Genomic DNA, 16,971 nt, shown 5'->3' with positions numbered 1-16,971 from the left:
AACGCACATTAACGAGCCGCCTTGTTCACCTTTCAAATCAATTTGGTGCAGTTAAAAATGAGAATGGCTCATTTCAGGCCGAGGATGAAAAGCATTGCCGTAGCCGTTAGTTACTTCTACTAAAAAATCAAACAGTTTCAATTATCCCCAAATCAAATTTCAGATCGGAGTTAAGTTAGTGTTGCCTAAAATGCTAGAAATTGAAATACAGAAAGTTGGTGTACTTTATAATACTGCCCCAGCTTATAACTGGCATTGGTTTTGTAATTTTCTAGTAAATAGACAACTGTGATCCTTAATGTTCAGCCTTTTTGACCTGCGTTTTTGTTCTCTTGGTCTCAACTCAAGAAAAAAATGATGGAAAATAGAAATGTCTTATTTTATGAAACTACTAATTAAATAATATCGGAACAACATTTACAACAATGAAAATGCCAAATGTTGGAAAAGATCAGAACAAAATCAAATGAGAGACAGGAATTCACATTTTGTGAACGAATCTGCGCCAATTAAAAGCGCCAATCTAGATTTACAATTGTTATTTCAATAATTAAATAAACATCACTTCTACTAAATTGAAATTAGTCAGAATTAAACAAAAATGGGAAATTATTGGGAGCATAATTGAGTTATTTTCACTTTTATCTATTACTTGAAGGCGGTATGAAATTTTTGTACTGAAAAGTTTCTGCTTTGCATCTGCAACGCTCGACTTTTTCAACCAAAACTGTTCGTTTCGACATATGAGGGCTGTAGCATTTCAAAGAGACTGAAATTTTTTGTGACTTAATTGGTTTACAAGCTGAACAAGTTTTGAATCGAAATTGCTCTTGACTTCCATCCAGTGGTATGTAAAAAGAATTGCATCTTCCATAACAGAATCGGTTTCGGATGACCCTTTGTTCGCAGCCGGGTACTGAAATTGTCTGGTTGAATAGTTTGGCACGGCATTTTTCTTGGTTTATCGTTTTTATCCGGCCCAGGATTGCAATATTTTCACTGGATAGCTGATTCAAAAAATTTTCACTGTAAGTTTCAATAGTTTTCCGCTCAACTTGAGTGTTATCGGCTTTAGTTGGTATGTAATAATACGAAACTTCGGAGTGAGTTTGGTCCTTGTTGTTTTTGTTGTTTTTTCTGTTTCTGTAAAAGTTGGCTATATCTTGATTCAAAAAATTTTGTTCAAATTTTTGACTGTCGTCGAGCTGTAAACTGTCAAAAAGTGTCTTGGACTGTTGTTTGAAAAGTTTTGAAGACGTATCAACGCCGTCAAATTCGGAACTCATTGTCGAGTTTGCGCTTTGTTGTCGATCTTTTTCGGAGTTTTTGTTCAAAAATTGGGGAAAAGCTTCACGTAGAAACGTGAATTCTTCATGCGTGTCGTGAGGGTTCAATTCTATATCGTAAATTAACTTTTCGTGTAAATTTTCATCACGTATAGATGTTTTATTGAAAGGTTTTGAATAAACTGTGTTAAAATTAGTGAAAATTGTCAGAAAAAGTGAATAAATTATGTAATATGTTCTAAAATTTGAGCACATTTTTGCTGAAGATAGGCGCATTTTAGCCAGAAATTTGAGAAAGTGTGTAAAAATGACAAGAGAGCTAAATAAACTGAGTTTTTCTGAGTTAGTAATTGACAACTTGTATCGAAGTTTAATTCACCGGAAATATCTCGAATTGATAATCAGATCGCCGGTGGTTTTAGCTTTCAGTTAATTGTACAAACACGACGAAACTATGTTACAAGGCGACAAAATATTTAAAGTAACAAAGGGCTTCGGTCCGCTAAAAAGGCCAAAAAAGGCAAATCTGGAAGACGAACAGGCCGAAGTATTGGTGCCAGTTGTATTTGACGGGTTTTGTTTGTCGGTGGTAGGGTATAGGGGATATAACACAATACCATATACTGCAATTGAAAAGGAAAGAGGCTGTTGGGTTTTGGATAAAACTGGTAATAATAAAAGCGGGTTCTAAAAACTTCAAGCGGAAGAGAAAGATTGCGAGATTTTGAGAGGGTATAAGCGTGTGTGTATATTATAAAGGGCGCGAAGGATTTAAAGAGTATGGCTTTGGTTCGAATTGGGTTAATGTGATTATGAGACGAATAGGCTGCGAGGGTGGGGTGGTATTAATTAGTGCTAATTGGCTAAGAGGTAAACAGTTTATAGGGTAGATAGGAAAGCTTGTTTGTGTGTGTTTGGGCCACTCCGCAATCAATACACTGCCACCCCCGTCTTTGTTTGTGTTTGCTGTTCCCCAAAACTCGCCCTTTGTTTTGCCTTCGTGGGGCTGATTCTCTTTTTGCCCCGATTTCTCCTTATTATTTGCGGCTGGTTAGGGTGCTGCTCAGAGGTCTAACAGTGGGCTTAAATCCGGCTGTTGTGTTGGATGTTTTGGCGACGATGACCGGGTATTTTAATTGACGGCAGCACCCGGGAATTTTTGAAGCTGATGTTGTTGATACTTGGCTGTTATTACGTCGTTTGACTGCAATTATTTTGCAGATCTTGAGTTGGTATTCATACGATAGATTAGGTTATTGGGGACAGTCTTATTAGTGTATATATTGATCAGATACGTTTGTTGTATGTGTGTATATATAAGTTGAGAATTGGTATGTTTTGTTGTTTTGATGTTTTGATTGTTTTTGTTGTGATAGTTTGGACAGAATGGAGCGAAGGAAAAGTAAGAAAGAGAGTAAAGCAGGACAGTTGAGCAAATCTGGGATTGAATGAATGGCTTGAATGAAAGCGGAACAAAAGGTGGAAAAGTGTCCGATTGGCGCCACAATTAAGTGGCTTTTGGAGTGCGCTGGATTAATATCAAACAAACACAACTCATAATAGAGGCTCCAAAAATCACACTTACACCACACAAAATAAATTAGCCATTAATAAACAACACGTGCGGCTAAGTGTCATGTCACAGCACTTAATCGCACTGGCAAGCTTCTATTCCGTCATTTAGACGACAATCCAACGCGACCAATGCCGTCCACCACGACTCAAACTCCACCACCCCACTACCAACCCCAATACCAACCAAACCCCTGCCCCCTCCTCCCCCTCCCCCTAGCACCCCAACACTCTTCCCAACGTCCCTACCTTGTGGTGCTATTACTACTACGACTACTATTGCTGCTGTTAGTGGTGTTAGTACTTTCAATTTACTACTTCTAATTCGCAATCACAAGAAGACCCGCTCCCAAATAATCCCTTCAGCAGCCTAAATGCCCGCCATTTCCCCCGCCAGTTCCCCCTCCCTTTGAGGGCCATTCCCTTTTGACTAAAGGTCTCAAAACAGTCGAACAACAACAAAGGCTTTTCCTCAAAACCAAATCAATAACAACACTTGCAAGTGTTTATTACCGCTTATAACTTGATTTATAACCAGAGTTGAGAGCTGAGGTAGTTGTAAGTACTGACTGATATCAGTTAGAATTGGGCAGTTGTAGCCGCCCGCCGCCACCCGGCACAGCGCCCCCGCTTGTTGTATTATCACTCCCCTCTCCGCGAGACGCGCCACCGAATCTCGCGCCTTGTCCGGAAACAACAAGTAAATAAAGATCAAATCTCACACTGAGGAATTAGCAATAGTCCAATATCTATTTGCACCAGAGAGAGAACGACTACCCTTTGAGTTGACTGCAGAATATTGGCTCTTGTCCCTTATGGGTTCCGTAGAGAGAGATCAGACGGAAAGAAGACGGCTGGGAGCTTGTCTTGCTGATCAGGTTCAACATTCGGGAAATTCAACCTTCCCCTCCCTCCCCGTAAACAAAATTTTTCTTTTGCTAGCCCATGTCAAAACTAACATGTCTTTTTGCAATGAAAGTGAAAGGCGGCTAGGCCACGTTCAACGTTGTGGAATTGGGAATCTGTTTCCTACACCAGCCCCTATCCTGTGAACAAAAATCTAAGTCCCATCCTCATTGACAGCCTATGTGAACAAGCTACAGTGGTTTTTTGCAATGATAATGGTTTGTATAGTCCAATAAGAAGTGGGAATAGCCAGAAAATTTCCATTAACAGCTGGCAACTTGCCAAAAAATATCCGCAATAGCTTCGTAGATCTGCAGTCTCAAAAAAGATAGTCAATGAAACAGACCGAGAGATAAACGTCTTTTTAATAGCCGCACAGCGATAGCTGGGGCTATTATTGGCCTTCTCTTGGTTTTTTTTTATTTCGTCGTCATGATTTTTGTTACGACCATATGACGTCACAGCCACTTTTTGTTCATTCGTTCATGCAATTTCAACTGAATTGCATGTGTGACGTCATTTTTCGCTCTTAGTGGAGCGAGTTTTTTTGTTCATGCGCGTGATTAAATTTTTGGTCACACTTGACTTACCTCACTCTCAAAAATGACTTCCTCACTTTGAAATTGACTTTTATTTACTTTAATTCAAAGAGATAAGGTCAAATGGGTGTGTGTCACTCTAAATGAAGGTTATTTGAGATCAGCTAATAGAGGCAGCAATAACTTATACAGATTTTTAATCAAAATATAACAGATCAGCCTTCAATGAAAAGGCAATTTTTTTTGGTCTGTCTTTACTGTTTTTTTAGACGGCCGATCTACGAATCTATTGCGGCTATTTTCTGGCAATCTGCCAGCTATGTTTATTAAATGCTAAGATTTTATATTTTGATTAAGATTCTGTTTAGAGTATTGCTGCTTTAAATAGCTGCTCTCAAATAACCTTCAATTAAAGCGACACACTAAATTGACCTTATCTCTTTGAATTAATGTAAAGAAAAGTCAATTGCAGAGTGAGGAAATCATTTTTGAGAGTGAGGTAAGTCACGTGTGGCCTAAAATTTAATCACGCTAATGAACAAAAAAACTCTCCAGAGTGAAAAATGATGTCACGCACGCAATTCAGTTGAAATTGCATGAATGAATGAACAAAAGGCAGGTTTGCGGTAATAGTGACGTCATATGGTCGTAACACAAATCTTAAAGACAAAATAAAAAAGTCCAAGAGAAGGCCAGTAATAGCCCCCAGATATCGCTTTGCGGCTACTAATAACATTATAACGGTTCGACAAACAGCATCAATACATTAAGCTTGACCACCCTGAATGTTTTCTTTTTACTTTTTAATTGTTCTTGAACAAATTTCATAGCAATTGTAAACGTGTGTGTCTTTTTTTATGCAAAGTTTTTGCTTGACAATTTTGACTTTTTGAGTGACTTTTACGCCCTTGATTTTTTGCGTTTCGCGTGATCTAAAATTATCTCTCAATCACAAATTCAAGCAGCTGAACTCAATTGGTGGCAATTTGATACTTAAAGTCAAATGAAAAGTGCGCCGAAACTGGTGTCAATTTTTACTTTAAATCTTAATAGTGGTAAATGTTAACCTCTAATGTGGTTATTTGAAGCCCAGTATTGAACTTGTTAGTCCCATTTAGGCTCCCTCTCCCTCCATCCCTCCCTCCCTCCCTCCCTCCCTCCCTCCCTCCCCCCCCCCCCCGACTGAAGCAGGCTGCATTTCATTAGAGCTCCCACTAGTCGTTCGAGATCAATTCTTCCGACGTTTGGTCGGTTATGTTTTTCCCTGAAAACGTAATAATTACTGATTAACGGGGAGTTTGTTGGACATGTGTGTGATAAATCGTTTGCTAATTGATAGCGAACAAAGATTGAAGTAATTACTGTAAATGTGAGTCTTTCTTATGCCAAATTCTTGCTTGAACGTTGTTGCGCTTTTGTTCCAGCACGTTCGTCGCTCTCAAATGACTTTTTCACGTTTGACTTCTAAACTTTTGTGTGATCTAAGTTGCTTAGATTCCGAAATTAAATTGTTGCTTATCTCAAATAGACTGTAAGCAAAGATTTAAATTGAAAGAGCTTTTCATCAGATGTTAGTCGATTTATGTTTCTCTCCAGAAACGTACATGATTAAGAGGTGAGTTTTTTTGCGAAACGCGTCACGCAGTGAGAATGGGATATCCGAGGAAAGTTCAATAATTGTCGCACCAACAACACGAGAAAACATATAATTAAGTCGAGCAAAAATACCAAAATCTGAATATTTACTTTGGGGAATGTGAGGGTTAGTGCATAATTAACAAATCCTGTGTGATAAAAAAGAATTAGAAAAATTGTGTGGTCTTAGCTACCTGGGACCCGTAAAATCTAAGACGGGATGAAAACTCTCTTCGATTATTTGTGTAGAAAACTCATACTACATTTTTTGTAACAGAATAAAATGACAAAGTAAAAAACTGGGCAAAAATCACTGTTTTTTTAGTTCATTGTTATCCAAATCTTTGATTCGGAAACCAATCAACGCAACTTCGGAGCCAATCGAATTAATCATTATTAGTTAATGCATACATTTTGCATGCATTGTTTTAACAAACATGACAATGAAAATATTTTTCCTGTTTGAAAACTGAAACCATTATTATTCACAATATTACAATATTAATAAGCAAAGAGCGGTAAAGTGTTAAAAACACAATTGGGCGCAAATTATGTGCAGTCACGATCAAGCAGATAAATAGGCGCGCTTTTGAATTGCGATGAAAAAGTTTTAAATAAAAATATATATTGCTATTTACTACAAACCACCGTTTATTTATTATCAACTGTTAACTTTATTAAAAACCGCAAGAATTTGCGGGCCAAACTAAAAAAATGAAAACTATTGCAGCCATTATGTTCATTAGGTATAGTTTTAAATTGTCCAGTATTCACAAATTTCAATATAATTTTTCATTATTAATATTACCATTCATGAGACAAAATTGCAAAACAGCAGAGATGCACAATTTGAAAAAAAATGCTTGTTTTGAAAAGAAACTGCATCATCGTCAGGAAAAAAATATGACTGGACGCTTACCTGCTTAATTTGGAGCTTCGCCTATTTTTTAGACTGAGAGAGCTAACTTTGGTTGACCTGACGATGATGCAGATCCTCTGTTCTTACTCTTTTTTTATCCTGGTTAAAATTCGAAATTCTCTTTAAAACGTTGCTCAGCCTTTTCTATAGCCATTTCTTTTAGCTATAACAATATTTAGTAATGTTTAATTCCGAATCTGACTGTTATAATCGAGTTCTTTCGGCTTGCGGGTCTTTCGTTCATTAGGTGTTTCAAATATGGTTGGGCCAAATTTGATTGAGGTGGCGATATCTTATGAACAGATTGGCCGATACCAATTTGATAGAGAAGAGACAGACTATTGATTATGAAAGTGGGCACTGATTATACCAGCCATCGGCGACTGTCTTTGGAGTCAAGTTAACTTAAATCTGGATTAGTTGCTTCAATGCCTGCTGGTCTGCAATAGGAAATTGCAGTAAATTATTTAGAGCAATGAACTTCGCCTTATCAATTCTATCTCTTTCCAAGTCACCATTAGTCTCCCCCTAAGTGTCTATCGCCTAATCTCTTTCTCAGCGAGGGTGCCTCAAATTGGGGCAATTACTAACTGTGTCTTTCGCCCGAAAGCCCATTCAAAATGTGTGTTTAATTCTAGAGCTTTTTATAAGAGATCTTTTGAAACCCAAACTTAGAAATATTCATACAGTCCTAACAAGCATAATATCTTCTTGCGAAAGCTTTGCAATAATCGCAAAAATTGCTAAATATGACAGGCTATTTTTCACCTTCTATTTCACAAAATTATCTCTAGCCGGTCAATTTTTAATAAGTCAGACTCTGCGGAACTTGCATAGAAGTTTTTACGACGTTTTAATACTTTCGGCTACAATAAGGCAAGGTAATAATTTATTAACGGTTGGCTAAAATAATAATTACCAGTTAGTTATGAATGCTGGTTAATAAAGTTAATAGCACCCAGGATCAAGATCGTTCTTAATAACGGAGGCTGGGAGGCAGATTAATATTGCATTACGTAGCGAAGTAGTCAGTTGTCGCCTCGGAAAACCCCGACCGGCGTCCGGATCTAAGCGGGATAGGGCGACAATACACCACAATACATGCTCTACTATCACAAGAGCCACAACAGACGTTAACAGAAGGCAGAGACTACAATCGTCGGCCGACTGACCTCCCCTTAAACTAAGCCGCACTCTTATGAAAACAAGCTAGTCACTACAACCAAAACACTACCCACTAACACTACAATACCAATCAAAACACAGATCTAATCAACCAGAAATAGGCCATGTTGTTAATTGAACTGAAAATTGACAGAAAGAACAAAGCATGCTTTAATTTCTCTTGAAATGTCAACGCCAAACAAGATGACAAATTTCAACCGCAATTTCACGATGACAGACTGAAATTTTTGCTTTAGCCCAAACTAAAGTTCTCTTTTTTACTTTCAAGTGTCAATTTCAAGTCACGTTTTTAGGACGTTTTTAGGAATTATTTCAGTTGTTTCTGTAAATAAATTCGAGGAGAGAGTTCGTCTTGTACATACATTCTTTTCAAGCAGAGTACTTTTCGTTTTTTTTAAATGTCTCAACGGAAGCAGAATTTGGTGCGACAAGTTTGTAGTGTAATTTGAAATTGATCTAAATTGTATCAGTTTTATGTTCTCTTCATTTAAGATTTTGTCTAATTTTTGAAGTTTTGATTGTTTTTGCAGCTTTGTTTATCTTTTGGTGTAATATTCTAAATTCATATTTTTTAGAACTAACATAATTGCTTATGTATTAGAAGTGAAAATTATAAAGTGTTTCCGGAACGTTGACTTCAAATTTTTAAATATCAAGTTGTGGTTCTAATAGTGACCTCGAGGCAGAGTTCAGCCAAACATTTCCAAGGAAAACTTGTATTTAGATTGTGTTTTTTTAACTACTTTTTAATTGCTCTCAAACCAATACTGTAACAATAATTTCAGTCCTGTGATCTGTTTTATGTGATTTTTGGCCTGATAGGTTTTTGGTCGGGCGCTTTTGATATTTTGTCCTCAAAAGTCGGATAAACAGGCAAAGCGTGGAAATGTTTAGAACTCCATTCTATTCAATCTCCTCTCCGTTCCAACCTCCCCTACTACGCTCCATTTCGTTTCTCTCAATTAAACTTAAAATAGCCTGATGGGTCGTTTCAATATGCTGAGTGTACTTTTGGTTTGTACTATTTTGAACCCACGTCGAAGTTAGAGTGCAGTTGAGTTGACCCTTTTGACTTTTCGTCCTCAAAAATGGGATAAACAGGTATCGCTCGGAGGGCATTAAGTTTTCTTAGAGCCTTTCGGCGTACTGAACTCCGGCGTACTGAAGTATGCGTTTCACTGGAACTGTTTTGAAGATATGAATTCATGGTGTGTGTAGGGCGGTTTTTAGGCTTTGACCCCCACTTCACGCTGATAGCTATATAAGGGTCCATGGCTCCACGATATTGGAAAAAGGATTGATTAATAGCTGCCGTCAGCCTCTCTACGACGCATTACTTATGAGCACGTTTTGCGTTAAGTCACGATTTTTACGTTTGACTCGTGACTTGCCTCACTCATTGTTTCAACTGAATGGAATTTAAACTCTTGCACTCATTCAGTTACGCAATGCAGTGAATACGGTCAATGTCAAAAGAGCAAAATCAAAAGAAACGCAATAAACCAATAAAGACCGGTCATTAAGTCATAGTGCATTAGGTTATCAAAGTTCATTAGAGCGATTCAATAGAGTGATTGCTAACTGACATTTTGTTTTCAGCCTAATGGTTTTCAGCTCCGGTTTTAGGCTTACTGCTCCGGTTAAATGCATCTTCTTTATGGGTGTGCGCTTCTTTAAACTGTGGTTATTCCTAATTGTTTTTAAGATCATGGACTCTTTTTTTTGCACATTGCAGCCTTTCTTTATTCAATAAAGTGTCAACCGACATTCGCTTATAATTTGCCCTGCGTTTAGGTCACAATGTGGCCTCAAAACGTGAGACCCGACTACCGCAAGTTTCTTCACACAATCTCGGACCATAAGCTCCAGTACATCAACAGACAACTGGCCTCAGCTCACTGGAATCTAAAGTTAAAAGACGTGCCGGAGTATACAGCATTGGATCCCAAGATGCAGCTACTATACGAAGCTATGGCTCAGCGGAGTCGACTGAGAGCAAAAATGAGCAAAAAACACTAGCATACTTAATTTTTCTTTTTGTGCCCCCCCCCCACTCCGATATGCACCTTCAGTTACAGGAGTAAATGCCGATACATTGAAAAATACGGCACGTGCACTTGAGGGTTTGCAAAAATATCCACCCTATAATTTGGGGAAAACAAATGGGAAAAATCCAAATTTTGTACTACAGAGAGTTAATTTGTTTACAACTTGTAAATAAAAAATTTGAATGGCAGAGATTGAGTTCAGATGAAAGTAAATCTTTGTAGAGACGTTCTTGCTCTGAGTTATTGGAATCTTATATGCTTTCTGTTTCGTACCAGTGTCATTTATGAGTTGTTAGATTTCACGCTCCCTAAGAATCTTTTCCCTTCGTGCAAGATCGTAAAAACGGCACTTGCCTATTGATTGCCCACTAAGTCTGGCGAGCCGAAACAGATTGTATCTTGAATTTGACATATTTCGTGAATCTCTGGAATTTATTGGACTGCAAGCTGTTTCAACGAATTGAAGTTCGCAGAAGAATAAATTTGTTGGAGTGCCGTTTTCTTTACTTTGACGAATACGTCTTCAATACCTTTGTCTTTTCTGTCAATAGCTTTTGTAATCATCACAGCTGGCTATTTTGACTTTTGATATTTTTTAAGTCTCTTATTAATAGCCGCAAAGCAATAGCTTGAGCTATCACTGACCTTCTCTTGGGTTTTTTTACAATTCAAAAAATTTGAATTCTTCTGGTGCGGTGTCTTTTACGACTCCAAGAGTAGTATTGATGGATCGTCTTTTTTAATTGGAAATTTTGTTGGAGAGTAGTTGAAACAAAAAGTGAAATGCCTGAAAACGATGTGTTCAGGTCAAATTGCTGAAGAAACCTGAAGGAAGATCAGTCAGAATAGATAGTGGTTTTCTGTTCATGCTGCATTTTTGAGAGACAGCGAGAAAAGTAGGTGTGAAAAAATGTCAAGTGATTGAATTGTTTTTACCTCTGTGCTGCTTTTTCAATGTAGTTTTAATTTTAGCTTAATTTTTGGTTGAAAGAGTTTTTCTAAATTTTCTAAACAAACATTGCGTTGGGAAGCTTTTTCGTCACAATCTGCAGCAAGTATTACACTTTTAGATTCAATTTTTGTGCTGTTTTTACCATTTCGCCGTAATAGACGTTTTTAACAGTTATGATCTCCACTTTTTGTAGCATTTGCTGCGCTTTTCGTTTAAGTTTGATTTTTCTATAGGATTTGGTCATCTTTCTATTTGAGTCAAAAAAATTGCGCCACATCAAGCAAATGTTGATACTCTTTAGTTTTTTAATATCCTATTTCTTCCGATTGTGTAGCTACATTTTTTGTCCATATCTTCATTTAGGGTTATTATGTAGCTGTTGACACTGCCAATTGACCTTTGAAAAATAGACATGGCAATTCAATGTTATTTACATTTTTCTGCCAGAAATTTGGTGGGTGAATGTTCCAGCAGAAAAGTACTAAATGAATTTCTTACAATAGCCGCTGGTGAGTATGCTTTCAGAATTTTTAAAGAATTTTGGAAAAGATCATTTTCGTTCTTATTTCTTTTTGTTGTACTCGGGTTTTTCTATGATCAGATTTTTGTCTGTTAAATGGTAATCATGTAATCATTACTTGAATGACAATTAACTTTATTACAAGCTAATTTTGCATAGTTGTAATTAAAATAAAAAGTTGTCGGATGTTTTAACAGTTTTTGCTGTCAGATGCTTTTCTCATTTTCATTTCCTCTTTTTTCGTTTCAAATTGATTGGTATAGTTCGGTAATAAGTTCATTACGGCAATAAGAAAGGTCAACTTTATTCTTTGATGTTTTGTTCTGAAAGCAGCTTCGTCTTTAAATGAGAAGTCAAAATGGAGTACTAGTAATCTTTATCACGCTGAATTGTTAAGAAGAACGGAAAACGAGCGGTCTCATTTCATTTTTTTCCCGTTTGCATCTGACATTTAGTTTCATTGTTTTCCCTAAATCTAAAGATTTAGCAATTTTTTTTGCCATTTGTTTGCCAAAAATAAGGAAGAACGAAATCCTTAAAAAAATTGAGATGGTCTGTTTTTTATTTGTTTTTGTTGTTCTGTCACTTAGTCTCATTAATAACTGGTTTCATTTGATCTCGATTGACCCACCTCAGAATCCATTTTTGGTCCCTAAGTTTCTGATGATTTTATTGGCTTCGACGGTTCATTTTTGCTTGAATTTATTATATTTACTACCCCATCCCGGATCTGTTTTTGTATAAAATGATATATTCTTTCTATTGATGAACAATCGAATAGATGTTGAAAATTATAATTCGTGTTGCGTGTTTCAATGACCTTGAGGACACCTATTTGCAAAGAAAAGTCAAATTTGGTCTTCCACGAATGTTGTTTGTGTCTCTCAATGGCTTCCTGTCTAACCTCTCATTCTGTTAAAGTTTTTCAGGATTGACGTTTTTGGACCGCATAGCACTATTATTCTAAAATAAAAGTTATTTTTTTTATAGATTTTTATGTTCATCTGTTTGTTTTCGTGGACTTGTGTAATAATTTGACTTGTGCAATGTCGGAAGCTTTCTTTTAAAAAAACAGTTGATAGTATGGTCTTAAGTTGGTTCCATTTTTTGGATGGCAATAGAGGATTCGTCCTGCTATGTTTTTTCATCTTGTCACCAAGATTTGAATTCAGACCAATCGACGTCACGAGTACTTCAAATCTGCTTTCTGCACTTTCATTTAAGCAATTTTGCGTGGGGACGTCATTTTTTCTCTGCGTAGTTTAGGTGACTTTGTTTTTGTTTACACGTGACTGACCGCACTCTCAAAAACGAATTTCCTGACTTTCAAATTGAATTTTTTAAACTTTAAATCAAGGAGGTACTGTAAACTGAGCATGTGTCTCATTTTTTTATTGCAAATGAAGGAGCGAATGAAGCAGCTTTTTGTGATAAAGATTTAAAAGTAACATTTAACATCTCAGTGACTAGTGAAAACTGAATTTTTCTTTTCCTTTCTTTCTAATATCTTTTTGAGACTGCAGATCTACAAAGATATCTCAGCTATTTTCTGACAATCCAAAGGCAATTTTTGTGTTTAATCATCAGTTTTTGTGTTCTTCCTGCTTCTTTAGAGTAAATCCAGTTGGAGAGGAGCAGCTTAATTTTATTGGCACTGTTTTTGTAAAAATGTTAGACACTGATCTTTTGACTAGTTAGTGTGGAAGTCAGGTTACCACAAATGGCTGATTTTGAGTTCCTCCGAATATTCTAAGCGAAGAATGTTGTATTTAACATCTGCAGTAAATTGCTACAAACTTCGTTTTGCCTGAAAATTTCTGTAAAGTAACCCATCTCCGAGAGTTGAAAAGTTTTGTTGACCAGTAATTGTCGTTAAACTCAGAGGACAAAAACTGAAAAATTTTAAAAATCGCAAATTTTTAGGCAATCTTGCTAAATTCAAGATATTTATACCTTAAGAACCACTTTAATGTCTCAACAGACTATATGGTATTCATGTTTGAAGCCTGAAATAGTTTCAAAGGATTTCAAATAACAAAAAAATTTCAAAAAACTTAAAAAAATTGCAATATTTATTTTAAAAAATTGCTAAAACTTCTGATATTAAAAAGTTAAAAAATTAATCCATGGCCAACAAAAATTTTCCAATAACTTGTTATCAAACCATAACGGAGGTTTTCTGGCCCTTGAGGCTCAAAAGACCTGAATAATGACTATAATTGTCAAAAAATTGAAAAAATGGCATTATTGTCAAAAGTATGCTAAAATTCGTGATGTTTAAATTTTGCGACATATATTCAAACCCTAGGGGAGGTTCCTTGGCTCTTGAGGCTGACAAACCTAAACGACAAAAATTTTCAAAAAAAAAAATTTGCAAAAAAGCAAGTTTTATATAAAAAAGTTACTAATATTTGTGACATTTAAAAATTGAAAAACTATTCCATGGCCAATAAAAATGGGGGGGGGGGGGTGCACCGGGGACTGATGGTGGACAGCACTGGGGTGGGGGAAACAGTGCGGTGGGGGTGTCTTCAACCTCTAAGAACCGCCCTTCACACCATAAGTATAAGTCTCCAATGCCCACGGGGCGCTACCTGTTTATACCGTTTTTGAGGAAAAATCGGTCAAGCAAAAAATTGCATAAAAAAACCGACAGGACTAATATAATTGCTACAAACTTCGTTTGAGAGCTATTAAAAAGGGCCCGTGGGATTTGATATGAAACTACCACAACGGAAAATGGGATTATATTGTACCTTTAACTATGTTAAAATATCCTGTTAATACCGACTTCTAATTTGTAATTGGATTATTGGACAAAAGAGTAAAGGACATTGGTTACAATGGCCTTGGGTATATTGGCATTAGTTATAATGGCAATGGGTATAATGACATTGAGTAAATTGTCATCTAACCGTTTAACTTACTGGCATTGAGACTCAAAACCTTTCTCAGTAAACTTTTTCTGAAATTGAGAAACAAAACGTCTGAAAGCTGTTAAAGAAAACCTAAAAAGTAAGTTTTAGATAAAAAACTATCTTTGATCTCAAGAAACCAATAAAGACAAAAAAAATGCAAAAAAAAGTTAGCACTCATGCTTTGATTTCAAAAACAACCTCGTTATTAATGTCTTCAAAATCGTAAACTAGTAACCAAATCTTAAAATTGCTTGATTTCTAAATTTTAAAAAGTCTTTGAAAAAGCGAAATGTAGATGTCCAAAAAGTACAAAAAGCAGAGCAGGAATAACCAAATAACATTCCAGATTGGGGCATATTTCCTTCTTTCCTCTAATTCTAACTTCAATGTCGCCAACCTTTTTAAGAATTTTTAACAATGATAGATTTCAGTTTTACCGCTCATTGACCATATGGCTTAATAATGTGGTCCTACAAAAAGTTCAAAATGGCTAAAAGTTTATTTTTTCCTAAGTTTTTATTGAAGTGTATAGACGACCAAGGCTGACCAAAAAATCTACTTTTTACTTTGTGAAGAATTTTACTGATTTTTAAATTGATGTCAGCTCAACAGTTTCTGGTCATCGTTCTGGTTGCTGTCGTTTTCTTCGATCATTTTTCTTCATCATCAGTTATCCATAGGTCTTCTTTTCTGGTCCTCTGAAAATAGACTTGAGCTTGGTTCTTTTATTGTTCGACTGTTTTTTTAATTAATCACGTTTTTAATCACGTTCAACTATTTGATCCTGGTATAAGATCTGACAACTCTTCTTTCTAAATTGATTTAGAAAAAATAGAAAAGTTAAAGATTAAAGTGAAGAATTAGTTTTTTCAGTAAAATTTCTTTTACGTTTTTTTATCTGAATTATGTGCATCGCTGATCAAGATTAATGATCGAATATTAATGAAATGTCAACGAATAATGATAGCAGATTAGTAGTAAATTTTAATAGCTGAGATTTGCGAAATTACGAGTGAGCTGTAGAAAAAATATCTTACAAATTGCGTATTTGAGAAAAAGGAAGAAAACTGCTTATGCTTTAAATTTTGTGTTATCACGTTTTTCGAGAGCAATCCTCAATAACTTAATATTTTTGCAAAAAATATTCGAGCATTTGACTATCTTTATGAAGTATAATCGCAATTTGACTTTTCTGAAGAAGAAACCTCTGTTTGTTGCAATGTAACATTTCAAGTTGAGATGTTAATATTCTGAGATTTTTGGGTTGCTAATAAATGCTTGTTCCTAATAAATGATTGTTCCTAATAAATAAAACATTTTGCTCAGAATTATTTTTATTATTTAATTTTGGTTTCCTAAAAGACTCAAAAAGAGTTTGAGTCAAACCTGAATCAAAATCAGTGGCCATTTCCTCTGTTTTTGTAACCTCTAGCGCATCTTGATTTTTCTCTTCATGCAGCGGCTGTTCGAGAAGTGCTGGTTCGTCCCCCAAGGGGACTGGAACCAATGATGGATGACTCGATGGTTCTTTTTCACCTAGTTGTGAACTCGATGAAATTGACCCAGCCGATCATAATTTCTTGGAGGTTTTACCGTCAACATTACTACCCAGTTTGAAGTCTATCGAATTATGGTGGAGCGCAATTGTGATATTCGTGAGCTCGAAATTACAGGTAGTGGTAACCTGAACAACTCGGGTCCATATGTCAGCCAGTTTCAGCATATTATTTTGTAATAAATGCGCTGAATACGCTGAAATTTTCAAAAATTCAGCCTCAAATCCTGATATAATAATACGCTGAAACTTTATAAAAAATGCGTCCGACTTTCAGGGCACTTCCTGATTAGTTTTAGTTTATTCTGGCGCTTTTTAGAACTGATTCCTGACAACATTAACATTCAGCTTCATCATATATTCAAAATTAGCTTTTTGCAAAAAATGCGTGCGAAATTGCTGAAATGCATTGAAAATAGGCAATCAATGCGCAGAATTTTCAGCGCGTTTGTTAAAAAAAACGATTTATAAATATAGAATAAATTTCAATGGTACCAGAGGATTGAGCGATGGCTGAGACACCGAAGAACGCTATTCGGATACAATTTTATTTTTGCGCAATTTTTTTGCAAATGAACCCGCAATAGTTATATAGAATATTGGGGAAAAATTGACATGTTAGCTTGTCAGCAAAGCGGTCAAGTAAAAATTTCGCTTAAAACATAACTGGTAGAGTACCAGAAAAAACTTGAAGAGCTGTGTAATAACTCTTAACTAACCTAATCTAAATCAGAAAGATTAAAGAATTATCAAAGCTAATTAAAATAGGTAACTAAGGTCTATTTTCAAAAAACACGGAAATCAATAATTTTATGCGGTTGTTGGTAGGTGAGGGGGGTGGGGGTGGCAGAGGAAGCTATGGGTAGTTGGGGAGGGGTTTTGGTGAGTATTGATGCAGGATCTATGTATATTTGGGCGAGGGGAGGTAGGTTTGGG

At 36.1% G+C, this 16,971-nt stretch overlaps 2 protein-coding genes across 5 annotated transcripts in view; one reads left to right on the top strand and one right to left on the bottom strand.

The window, feature by feature from the left end:
- Positions 1-10,315, top strand: part of LOC142336970 (transmembrane protein 135-like) — a 46,695-nt gene extending 36,380 nt beyond the window's left edge. The window contains exon 10 of the mRNA XM_075386371.1: positions 9,837-10,315. Within this exon, the coding sequence (XP_075242486.1) occupies positions 9,837-10,061 (225 nt within the window). The 3' untranslated portion in view covers positions 10,062-10,315. The remainder of the gene's footprint in view (positions 1-9,836) is intronic.
- A 4,658-nt stretch (positions 10,316-14,973) lies between these two features.
- The window catches only part of LOC142345650 (uncharacterized), a 73,906-nt gene continuing 71,908 nt past the window's right edge, over positions 14,974-16,971 (bottom strand). For all 4 annotated transcript variants that reach the window (XM_075397862.1, XM_075397854.1, XM_075397836.1 and 1 more), the window contains 2 exons: positions 15,867-16,016; positions 14,974-15,178 (listed from right to left, as the gene is read on the bottom strand). In XM_075397862.1, the coding sequence (XP_075253977.1) occupies positions 15,147-15,178; positions 15,867-16,016 (182 nt within the window). In that variant the 3' untranslated portion in view covers positions 14,974-15,146. The remainder of the gene's footprint in view (positions 15,179-15,866; positions 16,017-16,971) is intronic.

Source organism: Convolutriloba macropyga, chromosome 1 (assembly GCF_964194025.1).
Source record: "Convolutriloba macropyga chromosome 1, txConMacr16.3, whole genome shotgun sequence".
NCBI lineage: Eukaryota > Metazoa > Xenacoelomorpha > Acoela > Convolutidae > Convolutriloba > Convolutriloba macropyga.
This window is presented reverse-complemented; position numbering and strand designations above follow the sequence as displayed.